Here is an 18,596-nt window from a genome sequence, read left to right on the forward strand (position 1 = left end):
GGCCAGTTGGGGACATTGCCAGCTCGTGTTCAGCTGAGCACTGATCAACACTCCCATGTCCCTTTCCTCTTCTCAGTATTCTAGCCATTCTGCCCAAAGCCAATATCATTGCATGGGGTTATTGTGGCCCAAGTGCAGGACCTGGCACTTGGCCTTGTTGAACCTCATCCCATTTGCCTCAGCCCAGCAGTCCAACCTATCCAGATCCCTCCGAAGGGCCACCCTGCCCTCAGGCAGATGGACACTACCTCTCAACTTGGGGTCATCTGCAGACTTACTGAGGGTACACTCAATCCCCTCATCTAGGTCATCAATAAAGACATTAAACAAGATAGGCCCCAGTACCAACCCCTGGGGGACACCACTTGGAACAGGACGCCAGCTGGATTCAACTCCATTAACCACAACCCGCTGGGCAAATCCTTCTACTGCTTTCTATCCATTGCTTCACATATTAATTTTGTTCCTCTACTGAAAAGACCAGAGGTTTAAACATGACAAGAAGAATGAGAAAAAAAGCAAAAGCAGGCAAAGGTTAACTAAAAAAAAATCAGTGACAGCAGATTGCCAGTCATCAACACATCAACAGTGCAAACTGACCTCTATAACAGTTACGCCGTGACACAGGCTAGTAGCTCACGCTAGCTGCCGTAACGGAATGCAAACTGCTGAGCATTAATTTCCTGGGAAATTAGCTCGTTGGTTTAGAAACTGGAAGTTGCAGCTGGTTTGCCCTCATAAGTAAAATGAGCGTGGTCAGAGTTGTCAGGTCTTGGAAGGTCCTGTTTGGTATTTGATAGCTACTACAATTACAAGTCAATCCACAAACGTCTGTGATAATGTCTGAGAGGGAAGTCAGGGCTTGGCCGTGGTTGTCTCCTGGTGGATGGATGTACCACAAAACATAACAGCACAGGAAAAAATGAAGCAATTCCCTAAAGAATACATCCTTTCAGTCACAATTGCACACATGCTGTGGAGTTTCAACCGTCTCCAGGAAGAATGCATCAAAGTAGGAAGCAGTGTGCGACTCCCCCTGACAACATTTCCAGTTTCTACAGCAAACTGAGGAAAGCAAATGGAACAGCAGCAGGGATTTTGGCTCACAGGGGCCAAGTCCGCAATGCAGGAGCCAGGGAGCACCAGCAGAGGGTTCTTGGGATGCTGGCACCAAGCCTGTTGGTGTGATGCAGGCCAAAGTATTTTTCCCAAAGAGCAGCAGAGGAACGTGGTGCCACATACTACCTGAGATGTTCTCCCAGGTTAATTAGGGAGGCTGCATCTGTTAAATGCACATGTCCTGATTGGGGAGTGTAAGTATTGAGTCTGGCATCGGGATCGTTTTTATCTGAGATCATTGAAATGTCAACGAGCATATTAGGGGAAAAAAAAAAAAAAAAAGTGTATTTCTTCCTGGAACAGCCTGAGAAAAGCAAACATGTTTTATTTGTGCATACACCCAGATTTGCTGATTTTTATCTCGCGTTTGCGATCTGTAACACAGCCGCCCGATTCCTGAAGTCACCAAAATGTGTAAGCACCTGCTTACCTTCCAGCAGGCACCTACACGCTTTGCCGAATCGAAGGCTCAGCTCCCACAGGAGGCCGAACACCCGCCGCTCAGACAAACCAGCGATGCCGCTCGGTACCCAGCGGCCGGCCGGTCCTCCCCAGCGCTTGGGGGGCAAGGAAACCGAGGTGCGAGCAGCAGCACGAGCCACGCTACGGGACGAGGGCGAAGCCTGCGAGGTGGCAGCGCTGACACCCCCCGAAGCGCTCTGCCTGCACCCTGCGGGCGGCTGCGGGGCTGAAACCGCGAGGGTCGGCGCGCCGGCGCGCCATCACGCGCCAGCCCCGCCCACTCCACCCTCCGCCGCCGCTGATTGGCCGCCTCCTCCCGGCCTCTTTCCCGCGCTGCCATTGGTCGCGCCCTCGCGCCGCTCCCTCCCGCCTCTCCCCCCCCCGCCCCCTCTGGCGCGCGGCGCTCCATACTTGGCGATGCCTGGCGAGCCGCGCGCTGATTGGCGGAGCGGGAGCGGCGGAGGGGGGGAAGGGGGCGTGGCCGGCGCGCGGCGCTGACCCGGATGTTCACTCCTAGGCAACGGCGGAAGGGGAAGGGGCCGCGGCCTGCTCGGACGGAGAGCGGAGGGGAACCGGGAGGCGCCGCCGTCGCTACCGCCCAGCGCAGCCCCGCCGAGCCCAGCCGCCATGGTGAGCCCCGGGGCGGCTCCGAGGGCCGGGAGGTGGGAGCCGGGAGGTTGGGGGAGGCTGGGAGGAGGCACCGGGCCCCTCCCGGGGCTTCCCCGGGGCTGGGCCCGGCCCTCGGTTGTGGCCCGCAGGGGAGCGGCGCCCCCTGGGCAGGGCCCGGGGCCTCGCCTCACGCGGGCCGGGAGGCTCGGGGGGGGGCAGGGCCGCGCTGCTGAGCTCCGGGATGTGGGGGGGGGGGCTGGGGGGCGCAGCGGGGAGCGGTGCTGCCCCGCACCCGGAGGGGGTTGGGGGTTTCGGATGGGAGCCCGGGGGTTGGGAGGCTGCGGAGCGCGGTCTCGGTCGTGGGGGGTTTGCTGCATGGATTGGAAGGGGCAGCTTTGTGGTTTCGCTTCGGTGCCGGGTGTGGAGGGGGCTGCGGGCCCGGCAGGCTGAGCCAGCCCTCAGGGTGTCCAGCAAAGAGGGTGGGGGCCGGGCTGGGCGTGCTGGGCTCGGCCCAGAGGGGTGCTTCACGCCCTGTAACCCCCCGGGGGGGGATCTTCTGTTTGGTGTGGCTGATGGGCTTTGTGCTGCTGGGGAATTCATGAGTGAGGTGCTTCAACCGAAGTTTTTGAGGATGTTCAAACACGGTTTGACTTATGACCATGCCTGGCTATCCGGCAGTATAAAGGCTGGTTCAGCAAACGACTCTTTTCTTATCTTTTACTGTGAGAATTTCAGAGGCAATGCTTTATTGTTTTATTTGAAACTGGAGATCACTGTGATCGCACCCTCTGCGCTGTGCAAGATGAAGCTCTTTAGTTTCAAGTGAAAGGTGAGGAGTGCCTGAGGTTCTGTTCTTCCTGAGCCAATGCTGTACCTGTCAGCTGAGTGTGGGACTGACAGGGTGGAGCAAATTGATTCTCCTGCACAACTTTAAATCAAGATGCCTGAAGGCCTTGTACATGAGACCTGACGGCAGAACCTGCTGTCAGGATTCTGATAAACTGCCCTGACTTCTGTCACGGCAGAAATCTTCCCAGGAAAAGACTTCAAGGAAAACAGGCAGGCTTCCTGTAAAATGGCAGTGGTGATACAGGCTTCTCCTCGAAGGGGGTGCAAAAGCTCGCTGTTAGAACTCAGCTGGGGTGTAGGTGTGGCTCTGTCCCTCTTTTTCAGGAGGCAGAACCCAAACCCCTCAAAAGTTCTGTGAGTGCTCGAAGCTTACGCTGTCTGCTGATTTTTTTTCACGTTCAGTAATGGAAAGTGGTGGGCGTGGGAGAGCTCTGACCAGAACTGCCAACGCTGCACAGGTCTCAGCTTTGGGTACAACTGTGTGGCAGACAACACGTTACATGAGTGTTGCAGTGCCTGAAGACTTGCTCGCAGAGTGAGGCAGCTGCAGCGTGGTTTGTCTGGGTCTAGACCAAATCCCTGGCCTTGGTGATGATCAGAGGTAAACGAGCTGTGCCCATGGCTTCAAACCTTACTGTCTCTTAGAGCCAATGTTATGCAGGTGATAGAATTGTGGCTCCCAGTTCCAGCTTCAGTTCCCACCCAGTGTTCAGAGTGTTCCAAGGATCTTTTATGTTAGTGGTACCACAGGCCAACACTTCCAAATGCTGCACATCAGGACTGAAATGGCCCCGGCACCGCAGGCTGCAGCAAGTCTTGGAGCAGCTGGGAGAAGCTGGCATGGTTCAGGGTGTTGGGTCCCTTGGTGCTGCAGGTTTTCCAATGGCAGGGTAGAGCAGGCAGGGGAAATGTTGTCTCCTCCTTGCTGTCATTTAAGACCGTCTCAAATCTGAATTGCTCCTGGGGAGTTTAAGATGGCAGGAGTATTGGCATTTCGGTCAGGTGCTCACTGAGATGGGGCAGGGCAATGTGTGAAGCTTACAAACCATCCGGGTAGGTGCTGTCTCCTGTGCTAAAAATAAACTGAAAATACACTGCTCAGGGCAAAGCAGGACTTGAGACACTGCTGACTTGTGGAATTGAGGGGTAGGAATGGCTGGAATCCAGTTACACTTCGTAAAAATAAAAATCTTCCAGGTAATGTAAAATATTTGCAAGTATTTCTTCTGCTGTGCGGCTCTTCAGGAAAAGGTGACAATCCTAGGAAAATTTACAGTTTAATCAACCATAAATACAAATTGTCTGGTGTAGCTTCTCATCACTTGCTCAGAATTTGTGAGGCAGCTAAAAATCACTGAAGCACAGCCAGCGATGCAGGAGGTGACAGTGACACTTAGTGACTCTCTTTGCACATTGTTCAGAGTAATTAATGCTTTCAAGGTAGGGGATCTTTGTCTTGGGCAAGCACATTGCAGCTTCATCAATAGCTTGGTTTTGTACAGGTGCTACCAAAACAATCCTGAGTGACTTGTGAAACTGAGCAGCTAAAGACAGCACTTCAGGACAGCCTTTATGAGCACTGAGTCCATCCCTTCAAAGCCAATTGTGTTGCTTTTGAAACTTTCACACATGGCATAAGAGCTTGGGGCAGGTGTTCGGTGTCTACTCAAAGTCCTTTGCACCTTGTGCCTTCAGAGAAATGTCATCTGAAGCTATTTTGTAGAGTCCATGTTTTATTAGGCAAGTGCATGAGCTTAGCTAAATGTTATCTTAAAAGGTGAATTCCCAGATTAATTGAGTCAGAGGATGTTGTTGGGATGGGGAGTACTGTCACTGCAGTGATGCTTCATCTCGCATCTTGGCAAAAGACATTAGCAAAAGAAAACCATTCTCAAGCTGAAGTTGTTCAAATGGGATTTCCTCACGTGGAAAATACACACACACAGCTCACCAGTTGGCAGCTGGGAGTCAAACAAAATGAAGTGCGGTTTCTCTTCTGAGTTACTGTTTTCAGTAGTTATTACTTCAGCTGAATAGAGGAAGGACTGTTTGGGAAGGCCACATTGCTGCTGTCTTCCATTTCTAGTTCTACAGTTGCCAGCCGTCTTTCTCTCAGCTGAATTTCCCGCGTGCAGGGTATCGGATGGGCCTGGGGAGGTGCGCAGCTGGGCAGCGCTCTCCTCTTTGCCTTTGCCTGGGTAGCTGCCTGCCCCTGAAGACTCCCCCGGTGAGTGCCGGCGTCTGCTGCTGCTTTGGAGGTACTGGTTCCTTACTCTGCTAAATAAAATGATGGGGAGGCAATTATTTTCCTTTTCCCCTTGCACTGGTGCACACTGCAGTCATGTTGCCTCAAGTTTGATTTCAGCTTACAAATGGTTCGGTGCCTGCAGAGGAGCCGACACTTCTGCTGGAGAGGCATGGAATGGGATTCTGAGCAGCACGAGCAGTTTAGGTCTGTGCTAAGCCCAGTTTTCCACCCCACTTCTCTACAACGTGATGTTTAAGAGCTTTTTTTCCAAACAAAGGATGCAATGACAAAAGTTTAAGATGATCAAAATCATGATGGTCCTCTGTTGACATGCGTGTTCTTAATCACTTGATGTGCGTTATAATTTCCCACTTTCCTCGTGATTTGAGCAAGGAGTTCTGAGGAGTTTGGAAAGCCCTGACCAAACCATTTGTCTCTCTCCCCCTCCTCATGCACAAGGTCCCAAACTTGTATTTTTCCTCATTTTCCCACGTCTCCTAATTCTTTGCCACTTCCAGGGAGATGGGGGGAGGGAAATCTCATGTTAAAACATGGGATTTTGAATTTGAGTTTCCATTGTAGGTGAAACCCCTGCAGTATGAAGGAGCAGTGAGTACATCTGAGCACCCTGAGCCTTTCCCCAGCTTCCCAGTCTCTTTAGCTATGCTCTAGCACGGGTTTTAGTTGCTAATGAGTTACGTTAATTAAAAAAAACTTCCCTAGCTTGTACATAAAGATCAGGAATTAGGCCCAATACAGTGGGAGTGCATGGCCATGTTAAGTATTTTTTTCTTTGTTGTTTCTGTAATGCCTTGCTGAGTACCTGATAGCCCACGTACGAGGTATTGGTGTTGACACTGATGTGAAAGTCGAGCAAATACTCTGAGCAGATGCCTGATGAGGACTGGACTGAAATGGGTGATGTGTGTGGAGATCACAAAGCTCCAGGGGCTTACCTGAGCTGGATAACGCTGGGCTCCTGTCCCCGGGACCTGAGCTGGCAGCTGACGCCCGCTTCTAGTCTGGGGTCTTAAGGCAGGGTGGTTCAGACCCTTCCAAAGGGCTTCTCCTGGGGAGTGGGAGCTCCCCCACGTGTAGCAGGAGAGCTGCTTGCTTTTGAAATTTCCTTTATGGGGCACAGGGGCGAACACGGAGCAAGTTTCAGAGAGATTTCCCTGTTTGTTGGGCTGGGAGGATTTGTTACATGAAGAAAATGGAGAATACGTGAGAAAGCTGCTCTGCTCGTTTCCTAATTATAAAGTTGTAATTTTCCACGGGAGGTGCTGTCTGGGTAATGCCAAACACAGTGGCAATCTAATCTTTTATCTGGATTTTTAGATACAACAAAACTTTTGAGTTACAGAATCAGAAATGAGATCTCTCTTATTTTGTGATTGCCCCAAATAAGCTTTTATTTAGTATTATTTTAATTGCGTTAGGTGGTATTTTGCGCTAGGCTTCCTAGAATGGTGGCCTGAGCTGTGGTATCAACCAATACGACAAATTTTCTGGTATTATCTGGTGCTTTTCTTTGGCCCTGCTGTCCTCTTTCAGGATTTAGAACGAAAACACCCAGCGTGCTGTGAGCTTGTGCTCTTCGTGCCACCGCTTCCAAGTCGGGCTGAAAAATTGCAGAACGTATTTGCAGGCACTTGGCCTTCTAATAAATTACCGACTTTGTTCCTCCTCTATGCAAATTGAACCTTCCTGCTTTATATTCCACCAGTGTAACCTGTGTTAATTTTCATCGCGGGCTTGGTTTCGGAGTCCTCCCTCCTGGTTCAAAGCCCCAGGACGCTGGTGTTTGAGCTGTGCCGCAGAGCGGGTCCTTGCTGCTGCTCTGAGCGTGAGGAGGATGGATGCCCTCCGGGTCGTTCTCTTACAGGAAGCGGAGCTGCCTCCTTTCCCAGTGGATCGAGGTGAAATTTCCAGCATGTCCTTGTTGCAGAGCGACCAGCCTGGGCGACAGCAGAACCCGTGTTCGAACAACTTAGCAGTATCAGCTAGATGAGAATGAAAGCAGCCCTTAAGAGGATTTTACATGGAAGGAAAAAGGGTTGAGAACGCACTGAAGACACAAGCTTAGTGGTAGCCTTAAGCCACCAACCCACAACGCCATAAATAACATGTTCTTTATTCTCCCAGGGAATTTCATTTGTATTCCTTCGTGTGATGGTTTGTCTTCTCTGTTTGACAAAGCACTGAGCTTGGAAGCGCCTTCCCCTTTTTGCTTTGGTAAATGTTGGGATTTAAAAAACCAAAAAAGCTCAAACCACCAGCAGAGGTGGTTGGTGGCTGCCTGAGAGCCTGCGCTGGCAATTTGAACCAGGCTCAAGAAACGAGAGATGAATTTTTGTAAATTAATTAATTAAAAGGATGAGAAAGATGTGAAATGAGGTAAAATATCAGCTACAGCACGCTGACTGCAGCCCTGTAAAACTCAGTTTATCCACCGTGCAAACTTACGGGTCGTTATGGAGACTTGTGGGTGTGATGCTGTGGGTGTGAGCATCTTGGCTCAGTAGTGACTGTGCTCCACTAGGTGGTCAAATACAGCTTTCACATAGCCATCGGTACAGGTGGGGCTGCTTTAGAGTGTGGTGAGGTGAAAATTGGCCAGATGGAGTAACTGTTAGCTTCGTACTAAACTGAGGGAGAAATGTGACATGGATTGGAATTGGCAAATGTGCGTTGGGTGAAACACTGCTCCGTTATAACCTGTCTCTGCTACTTAACTTGAAAAGCTTGGAAAGCCATCGCGTTGTTCAATTGCACGCTGTCTGTCTGCAGCTCTGCCTTGAGGGTAGGTCAGGCGTGTTCATAAACAGCAAGAAGAACATAAAAGGACGGGAAGAGCGGGCAAGCATAGGGGTAAAGAGTAAGGGAAGGAATTCCAGGGAACGTGGATGTCTTGTTTGGTGGAGATGTGATAATTTTAAGGCCCAAGTAGATGCAAAACCATCAGCTACCTAGCCTTAAGCTTGAAATTCTTATCACCAATGAAAGTGAACTGTCCTGCAGGCTTTGTGGTGAAACCTGTAAGGTATTTCTTGCTAGACACCAAGCAAAAGACATATTGACCTACTTTTCTGACCTTTTAAGCAATTGGAGAACATGGAGGGATGAGGGCTAACTAGATAACCTCTCCCTGGCTCCTCTCTGCCTTGCCAGGCATCCAGTTACTTGCCAGAGTTATCTCATGAATTTACAACCTTGGCTACCAGACCTGGGGGCGCTGGAAAGCGCTGAGCTTGTGTTGTGCCAACCCCTGCGTGGGGTGGCGGAGCGGGGCACTGCAAGCAGCCCGACGTGCACCGATGGTTTCAAACCTTCGTGCCAGGCTGCCATTAAGCGTGGCTGTGTTCATGGCCACCTTGCTGCTAGAGAATATGCCTCCCAGCTGCTGTGATAACACGTGCTTTCTCAAATGGTTTTGATGTTAGTAAATTCTTGCTTGAAAAAATCTAGGTTGCAGTTGACTGGAAGGAGAACACGGACAACTGGGAACAACTTGCTGAACTGGGCTGTTCCTGCAAGAGTTCACCATTAGGATTGAGTAGTTCCTCTTCTGCTACTGGCTACGTTGATTCAAACAAAACAAACATGTACATAGGGTAAAAGAGCATTTTAAAAAGATTACCTGGTGTTCCCAGGATAAAAGCATCACAAACACCGCATCGCAAGCAGTGCGGTGCGGTCAGGATGACAAATGGCAGCGTTGAACCTGAAGAGCTGTTGTGTTTGTAGTGAGCAGTGTCAAGCTTTACAAAAATAAAGTTGAGGAACTTCCTGTGTAATCACACGCATCTGAAGTTGCCCGGTGTGAATGCCCCGTGCGCTCAGCCCCAGGTATTCCCTCATGTGGCTGAAACAAGTGGCTTCTCGGAGAGGTCCCAAGGTCTGGCACCTTGAGGCTGCCCTCTGGAAAAGGGGCTGTAGCTCCTGGTGCAATCTCATACTCAGTTATCTCCTGATAACAGCACAGGCTGCAACGCAGAGCTCCTTCAGTTCCAAGTGCTGGCAACTTCTGCCTTCCTGCAGAGTTGTCTCAGTTGCTGCTGTTTGAACTCTTGCAGCACGCTGCTCTACCTCCCAGCCCCAGAGCCTGGCTGGCCTGGTGGGACTGAGCTCAGCCTTTGCCAAGGGTACCCAGCAGGGCGCTTCCTCCGTCATATTTGGATGGAAGGCAAGGCACTGCGGATGAGAAACAGGTCATGGGACTGGGGAGCCTCTGCAGACCTCCTGTTAGCTTATTTCAGAGGCCGAGCTGACGCTGGTGGTCAGGAGCAGTAGGTTTACAGTGAGAATGAAGTGGGAGGATGGTGACGAGGGAGCATTAATCAGTAACTCGGGATCCATCTGCAGGGCTGAAGCCGAGAGCCGTGTGATGCGATCTTACAGAGCTAACGCAAGTTTCTCCAAAGAGCTGACAAGACCCTGTCGATGATTTCCTGTGGCAGGCACTGCGAGAGCTCCGCTAGCCGTGCAGCAGTGATCCTGCCTCTGGTGTGAGTCAACGTGAGCAGGCAGCTGGGGGCAGGAGGGCTGTGAGGAGGTGGCTTCACAGTTCTTCAGAACGCAACATTTCCTTGCCTGCGCAACCCCTTGGTGCATGCCAAAGTATTTTGCAGAGCGACCAAGTGAGTGAAGCGTGGCGCTGAGTTAAGTCGCAAGGAAATATCTAGGGGCATCTGGAGTTACTCGATGCGTCAGGTAATACTGAGTGGTTCCCCAAGAAGCAGGCTGGGTGTCTGTTGGGGTGCGTGCGTACTTGTGCTCAGCCCAACATCTATTCTGATAGTGAAGCTACGGGGCAGATACACCAGCTTCCTTACAAAGTAGCTGCAAGATCAGGACAACTTTTCGTAGCTCAGGGCTGTGCTGTAACAGCTTTGCTTTGCCTTTTGTTTGGCTAAGATTTCGTATCTATAGAAATATCTAACAAAGACAATTTTGTTTTTGTGGTAAATTCAGACTTAAACTGGGGGGAAAAAAATAACCACAACTGTTTTGCAGCAACAGTAGCCAAATTAAATTTCTTAAATGTTACCCGGAATAGTTGGTCAGCTCTACAGTCAACTTCAGTGACTTTAATCCCATTTATTAAAAGTTAACAATGCAGCTTTGCAGACGAGCTTTTCTGTGTGGCTATTTTACTGCCGTTCCCATCTCCCTCTTTCATGTGGGGCTAATAGATTGCATATTCACTCGATGCCATGATTTATTGGGAAATGACTTTTTGCAAACTTTACGCTTCACAGGAATTCTTGGCAGAAGATGAAAGCTGGTAAATTACATTGTCATGTTTAATAAATAAAACATTGTTTCTGTTACCCAGAAGACAAACACCAGTGCAGAAATCATTAGTGCTGGTGGCAAAAGGTCAAGATGAATGGGCTGTTCCCAGAAAGCCTTGGTGCTGGTCCACCCCGCTCTTCTGTTGGTATTTGGTGGCTTTGTTTGCTGGGCAGGTGACAGATTTGCCTTGGATTTTGTATGAACTACGACAATAGATGGTGAGTTAGGTTTGAAAGCACGAGTAGGTTTTGAATCCCTTTTGATATGTCCTTGCTGGGGAGGTGCTGAGCAAGCACGGTGCTTTCTTCACTGTGCTGTACACGTGTGGAGGTGCTGGCAGGAGCTGAAATGGGCAAGTGGCTCCAGGAGATGCTGAGCTCCTGCCTCTAAAGCAAAGAGCGAATTACAGCGTAATGGCCTGCTCCACGCTATCGAGGTTGCAAGTTTTTTCTCAGTTGATGTAACATCGTTTGACAAATGGTTGTTCCATGAGACTGAGCTTCTTAGTGAAGTAGTGCAGTGGGCTCTGGTTCTGAAACTACTGGATGGAAACGCCGTCAGTGTATTATAATCCGCTCGGTAATTGCTTCGGAGGTTGTGCAGGGGTGTTGGGTAGTGTTCCAGCAATGCTGAGCAGTGCTCGCTTGATTTGGAGGCCAGGATGATGAAGTCCAACACAAAACAGGATTCGAAAGACACTTGAAAGCATCGGCTCAAAGGTAAAGAAACAAATGAGGGTTGAGGAAAACGCTGTCTGCGAGCTTTGAAGATCTTGAGTACAGGAGGAAATCCTTCGGTGGTTGCTCCTGGATGACCACGGCCACTCGCTTCATCTGTCTAGGACTTGCCTTAGGTGTGCTGGCAGCCTGAAATAGTGATAAGTATCCGATGTCATTAACATGCTGGTGGCAATGAAACTTAAGCTGCCTCATTTGCTTTCCTTCCCATAGATTATTTTAGTTCCCCATGCGACCCTTTGGAGCAGACGTCTAAGTTTCTCTTCTCCTCTCTACAGAGGTCCTGCAGGGATCCCTGGGGAGCGCCTGCCTTGCTGAGATTAGCACAGCTTAAATTTCTGGACCTGGGCAGAACAAAAACTGCTCAAAGCAGACCTCTCGTTTTTTGACAAGTGCACAGGTGTATCTGCTGGTGTGTATGGCAGAGACCTGAATTTAGAAAACCAGCCTTGAAGGTGTTTTTGGTCATGTATCAGCACTAGTACTGCTGCTTCATGGCATGCTCAAGTCTTCTGAAAGGGAGAGCAGTGTAAATAAAGGCCAAGTACAGCAGATTTCACTAATATATTGCGAGGCATCACTTCTTGCTTTTATTTTAAACTTTAGTCCTTCTCATTTGGAATCTGTGGAACGGGCGTTCTCAGCAGCCAGTCTGCCTTGTTTTGTCTTGACCACAGCAGCAATGTAATAGCAAATCGAGCTAAATGTTGGTATGGATCTGACACGGCCACAATTGTCTGAAGGTAAAAGCCCCGGAAAACATTCTGACCGGAGGGGACCAAGCTAGGAGTAGGTTGAGGAGACTTTGTCTGCATCAGCATCGTGTTCTTTCAATGATCTTTGATCTTTTATTGCTATCTATGATGCAGCGTATCTTCAGCTTTTACTACACCTGATTACTTCTTAACTCTGCTGTGGGTGTTACTCCCACTAGTTCACCTTGCTGTCGGGAATCCCTGGTTTACAGGAATATTACAAGTGGCTTTAGATAGGATCTGCCAGAAGAGGTTTAACAGCCGAGGGAAAAATCATGTAGGAAAAGGGATCGCAAGGAGAACGTGTGGTTGAAGGGAACATCATGGATGCAGAATTTGGGTTTCGTGGGTTGTATGGAGTTACTCCCCTTCCATCTAGCATCAGGAAGTGAACGCTGACAGCCTCTTGTGCTGGGAGCCAGGAGGGGAATCCTGCACTTAACATACTATGGAGCTTTTATTACCCACGGTTACAATAACTCAACCCTGTGCTAAAGCTTCTAGCAGTGACGCTGTTCTGCTGTGTGATTTGGAAAAGGAGTCTTCTGCCTTCTGAGCTCTGCACGTTGGCGAGGAGCGGCGTGGCAAGCAGGATGGGAAGCTGTTTATCTGTTTCAATTAAAAAAAAAAATAAAAAAAATTGAGCACTTATTGAGTACCACAAAGCTGTAACATTAGTCAGACATTCCTGTTGGGAGAACTGACAGGAAATAATGATTTACAACCTGGGGTTTGTCTGCAACATAAAAGGAAGAAGAAAAAGTCATTTGCTGGTTGCATACTTCTGGTCCTGGATTAATTTACGAAGGTATTTTGCTTGTAAGCCGACCGGCGATCAAAGCGGGCTGATGTGCAATCGCTTGAAATTGCATAAGTTAAGCAAATGTTTTATTTTTGGTGTCCCTTTGGGTTTTTATCTTTTATTTCAGTTCTCTGTAAATTGAGATGCTTGCAGTTGGGGTAACTTTTCCAATGTGGGCATTTCAGCCCCAAGTCAGAAAATTCAGCTGATAAATAACGTGGGCACCCCTGCCCAAATGGTGGATGTTTTCACTATGTAGGGTTTTTTTAACCTTGATCATCGCTTCTGAAGTACTTTTTAGGTCATCCAGCTCTTCTAAAGTTGCATCAGAGACTGGAGAAGGCATGGGCCAGAGGTGGTGTTACACTTCTGCTTCTGGCTGGGCTGATTTGGCTGCCCCAGTGCCTGAGTTCTCAGGAAGGGCTGAGAGAGGAGAAGCTGCCACTGCAGTAGCACTTGACTACGTCTGCTGGCTTCTCCTGGTTCAGAAGCTAGCTCAGGGCGGTGTTAATGTAGAAATACAACACAGAAGTGAAACCAGTCCGGTTTTCTTTTTGAAGAAACTGCTTAATTCTGTTTGCGCTCAGCAATAACATAAGCAAATGAGCAGGAGCCATCAGAACAAAGCAGTGAAGACCTGGGAATTAAATCTGCTGATCTATTAAATCTGAGAGAGAGAAGCAAATTCCTGCTGACTGCAAGGCTGGGAGCTTGAAGTGAAATCTCTCACCTGCTTTCAGATGCAGTGGCTTAACCTTTAGAACGGGCAGAGGCTTTGTGTAAACCCTCTTGTAAAACCTGGGGTGTAGGGTAAATCTCAGGTAGCTGGCAGGGGAGACTTGGGGAAACTTGTGAATGCAGTCCGTGAATTTCGGTAAGTTTCTGTAGTGGAAAGCTCATACAGAGATATTTGTGAGGAGAAGTGAAAAATGCTCGTAGGTGGTAGCGTGTCGGATTGCTGCTGTCTGCTGAGAAGAGAAACCAAGCACAGCGTCTGGGGGGTGCTGCCAGCTCCGCCAGTGCCATGGGCTTCCAATTTTGGGTACAAATCTCGGCTCCTGGCAGCTGTGTTTATCAGGAGACAGTTCTGTGTAAAATGCGATGCAGGTGAGCTAGTTCTTCCTCAGGCTGGTCAAGCAGGCTTGGGAGTTGTGAACTTGAAGGGCTGTACGAGAAGCAGGGTTCAAATCCAGGGTGGTGTGGCCGTGGGCCAGCTGTCCCTGCCCAGTGCTGTTCTGGGCTTGGGGACCACCGAGTGGCAGCTCCTCTGTTCCCTGGGGATTGTGTGCTCTAAAGCCAGGGGGTCAGAAGGAAGTGCAGCATTTTGCCTGCTTTACGCGGTCTTAACAATTTTTGCATGTTCTCTCGTGGTGGCTGCCTACAAATGTGAGGTTCAGAAGAGCCCATTGCTCTTACAGCAAGGGACAACAGCCGTCGTCTGCCCCCGTTTCAGGTATTGACAATGGCAACACGTTGGTGTGTCGCACAAACAAACACTCCTCAAAACAATTAAACAAAACTCTGGTAACTTCCTGAGTTTTTGTGGTTTCTGCGCTGAATGACATCTGTCCGTGCTCAGGGTTTGAACAAAATTGCTTTAGTATGAATGGAATGAAGAAATCACCTAACCATGCCTTTGTGCAACTGTATACTTAGTGCACTTGTATAATAAATGTTTTTTATGTTGTCTGTTTTGATTTGAGCCTCAGTGCAGAGTGCTGAAATGACCAGAGACCTGGGGCCATTTGAGAGGGTTTCTGACTTTGCTGTGCTTAACGTGTTTGCAAAAGACTGAAGGGAAGAGCAGGATGCAGGCAAAGGAAGCTGAACAAACACAACTACTTCTAGAGACGGATTTATAACATTTTGCCCTGCAGTAGTATCATGGGAAAGCTATAGCAGATGCTTAAGTGGAGATTGGAGATAGCCAAATATCTTAGAGGAAATGTATTAAGGAGCTTTCATCTAAGCTAATATTTTCAGTCTTTGAGATTCCTGTGATCTCTTAAATCCTTCAGTGACTTGAGCTGTAATAAAACTTCATTTAGAATTTCTGTCTGAACTCCCTACTCCTCCACAGGAGCTCTGTGCTGGATGAAACGGAGGAATGGTGGAAAACGTCCTCGTATCACGTAAACGCTAAGCTCATTAAGTCCTGCAGCCTCAAAGAGCTTGGCTCCAAGAGCGGTCCAGCCTGAGAGACGGGCTGTCTAATCACCTTCCCAGCGAGCAGGGGGCTGTAAGCTTCTCCGTGTCCAAAGGCAAGAGTTGTGTAGCGTGTTTTGTCTGGAGATCTGTGAGGAAACCACGTCTTTAGGATGCAATTTACTGTGAGAATTCAGCAAACGCACACCCAGAAAAGGTGAAGTTGCAGTGTAGAGACGAGTGGGCTAGGTGGATGGCAGTGAGGTGGAGGCAGTGAGGACATCCTGAGTTTCCCAAGAACTCCTTCCTCTTGCACAGCTTGTGTAAGGGCTTTGTGGGATTTCCAAGTGCCTCTAATAACATGCCACTGTCAAAATTGCAGGAAAAATACATTCCTGGGAGTGTTCTTCCCTTTGTAAATACAAGGCTGGATTTGACGCCTTAGATGTGATTCCTCTATCTTTGTGATTCCCCTTAAATATCCACAGCTACTTTGGATACTCCAGCTGGGACCGAGGTTGAAACCAAAGGGTATATGCAACCACAGGCCTGGTTTTTAAAAACCTTACTTCACCTACACTGAATGAACAAGGAGCAAAAACTACGAAGGGGAACATTTACCTGTTTGGTTAAATTGAACATAACAAATATATCCAGTACCGAAAGGCAGCGCTGTGCCCTGTCGTGTGTGCTTTGTGTTACCTTCCTGGTAGTGCCAGCGTGGATTTATGCTGGCTCGAAGTGACTGTGTAAGCACAGAAATAGAGCAGAACCTGCCTTTATTTCTGTCCTTTAAGAGGTCTGCTGGCAAGCCATTTAAATGCTCTGCAAGAAAACTGGAGAGTCCTGGTGCTCAGCTGTGCTCTTACCTCATTGATACCAGAAAAATGCAAAAACTGTTGGTATGTGCTTGGCTATTTCGTGGTGTGTTTTTTGGTTGCACACAGGCATTTATGCCAGCGATGGCTGAACCTCTAAGAATCCGTGCCTTAAACAGTCCTGCTTATGTCTTCCTATAGCTGTTACTGAATGTACCATTGTAAGGATGGTCAGTCCAAATTCTTTTGGTTAATCCATAAAATGCTGCAAATGCAGAAGACAGTCCTTCATTCAGATAGTTTATTTCAAAATTACCATGCTATTAAACACCAACTCTGGGTTAATGGTAGTTTTTAACATCATTTTTCCCTAGTTTTTTTGTCTATCAAACAACCCCAGCTGGCAGAGGAGGATGGAGCACCTCCATAAGTGTTCCCACGGTCCCCAAGTGTGGGGTGTGACCTTGCAACCATGTGCCAGCTTTCCTTCCTTGATGTACGAGATAGCAGGAGGTAAAGACAATACGTGGCATGAAAGGTCCCCTGCCAGGGCTTGGCTGCTGGAGCTGGGCAGTCATAGCCCATCTAAATCACAGCTTTACCTGGGGACTAAAAGGTTAATAGAAAATAGTGAGTTTTCCCTTCCCTCTGTTTGAAGAAAAGAAGGATGTTGCTGTTGCTGGGGAGCTTTCTCCCATGAGTTTCTAATTATGCCTGTAGGTTACGCCTCTACTCAAGCCTGGATTGATGTTTCATCTTCATCTGATCTTAAATATTAGGCCCCTCCTGGGAAGAGGACTGTTTACTGTGTGGAAAGAGAGAGGAAATCATTTGTGACTGCACTCGTGAACAGTATGTGGAGTGGCTTCCTATTTCTGACCCCGCTAACTACGCGGATCCTAGCGCAGAGAAAATCGAACTGCCCAGAGCTTGGAGCCTCGCTCGATGGTGGTGCCTGGGGAGGCTCCAGCCCCTTCCTGGTAACCTCCAGTCACTGACCATCTAACAGAGATAAGGAAAAGGTGTTGAAAAACCCAGCCGTCCCTTTTTCCCATGAATGATGGTCAATTCGTCAATTGATCTGTGGTCGTTTTTCAAGATGAGTTAGCTTCGGGCTTGTTTTGGCCAAGAATTTGCGTGTCGCATCACCCAAAAGTTTAAAGAGTGTGGGGGCTGAATTTGTGTGACTTGAGCATCGTTGCTTCAATCGCAGCAGGTGACTGCCACAGCTTCTGTTCCTGGCATCAGTGCCTTCTGCTTTTCAGGTCAGAGGCTTCAACATCCAGGAGACTGTTGCGGGCAGATGAGTCAATGCCTAAATGTCTGCAGAGCCGGAGCTTTTTCCAAACAGGATGTCCTAAAACTTAAACTGGATGAGAAATAAACACCAGCTCTTCCAACCCAGCTGTCTGAGTCGCTGTCTGTAAAATATTTATCTTTTGATAGTGAATGGGCAGTGCCTTTTTGGAACTGTTTTTGTAATGGATGGCTGCTAAACTGAGAAATCCCTCCTTTCCTCATTGCTGGGGTACAGATTCATTGCAGGATGCTCAACTTCCCCCTGCTGCTCGCTGGTGTGGGGGATGCTACTTGAATAAAGCGATCACATAACTGCTGTATTTGTGAAGTCTTTCTTAAATACAACTTTTAGAGCTTGGCTGAAGATAGGAAATTAAATTTAAGCTCATTGTGTACAGGTAGCTAGAAATAGAGAAGTAAAATGAGAGGAAGAAGTGGTGAAAACAAGCTCGCTGTGCCTCAGCTGGATGATGACGTGTTGGTCAAAGCAACATGCAGATTTGGGGGCACAAGTTTGTGGGAAAGTGTCTCTGACATGCCTTAGTGAGAAGGAGAGCTAAAGGTTATGTCAAGAACATGGTTCTGCTTATCAAGTGTCTGTGATGATGTCTGTGGCAAGTTTTACAACTCTGAAATTAATTTTAAGCTTTTTTTGTGGGTGGAATTGGACGTGAGGCCAGCTGCAACAAATACTATTGGGATACATTGCTGCAACTTCGCAAAATATTTAAAGCTGAGGATTTCTCAGATACAGACTGATTTTGGTTTGTGTTGTGTAGTGAGAAGGAAATAATGGATCTTACCTTTGTCTGCTTGTTTCACTTTTTTTTTTTTTTTTTTTTTTTTGGTAAAGCTGAAGGAGGGGGAGAGAGCTCTGTCCGAACAGAATTTGCCTTGCGTACGGGTTACCTTCAGCTGAATGGCACAACACAGATGAGGATGTACTAAAACTGCTTCAGGAAAAGGAACTTTCAGTTCCCTAACTCTGTTTATTGTTGATGTAGCATGGAAAAACATTTCGCTAAACACTTGCACAAGTGTGGGAAGCAATTTTCGGTGGGATCTGGACTCCTTTCCATCAACAGGATGGTGTTAAATTGACAGCATGGCACAAGCTTAAGCTGTGTCCTTATGTCTGTGCTTTAGAACGGGTTTTGCAATACCAAATAAATAATCATCGATCAAATGGAACTGAATTTCATTGAAGTCTATTTGTGTTGATATAAAGCATATTCCTGATTAGAAATAGATGCTGTGTTTGTCGTATCAGAGGAGCTGACGAGCACTGCAGTTCTTGTGCCTGTGAGTGTGATGTGCTTGTCTGTATGTACCGTGACCAAGGGATGTTCTTGTTTCCCCAGAGTGACCAGCAGCTGGATTGTGCCTTGGATTTGATGAGGCGTCTGCCTCCGCAGCAGATAGAGAAGAATCTCAGTGACCTCATTGACTTGGTGA

The 18,596-nt window shown here is 48.3% G+C and overlaps 1 protein-coding gene across 2 annotated transcripts in view; it reads left to right on the top strand.

Moving 5' to 3' along the window:
* Positions 1-2,051: 2,051 nt before the first annotated feature.
* CAPZB (capping actin protein of muscle Z-line subunit beta) overlaps positions 2,052-18,596 on the top strand; it is a 62,491-nt gene continuing 45,946 nt past the window's right edge. For both annotated transcript variants that reach the window (XM_027443037.3, XM_027443038.3), the window contains exons 1-2: positions 2,052-2,211; positions 18,503-18,592. In XM_027443037.3, coding sequence (XP_027298838.1) covers positions 2,209-2,211; positions 18,503-18,592 — 93 coding nt within the window. In that variant the 5' untranslated portion in view covers positions 2,052-2,208. The remainder of the gene's footprint in view (positions 2,212-18,502; positions 18,593-18,596) is intronic.

This window comes from Anas platyrhynchos, chromosome 22 (assembly GCF_047663525.1).
Source record: "Anas platyrhynchos isolate ZD024472 breed Pekin duck chromosome 22, IASCAAS_PekinDuck_T2T, whole genome shotgun sequence".
Classification (NCBI taxonomy): domain Eukaryota; kingdom Metazoa; phylum Chordata; class Aves; order Anseriformes; family Anatidae; genus Anas; species Anas platyrhynchos.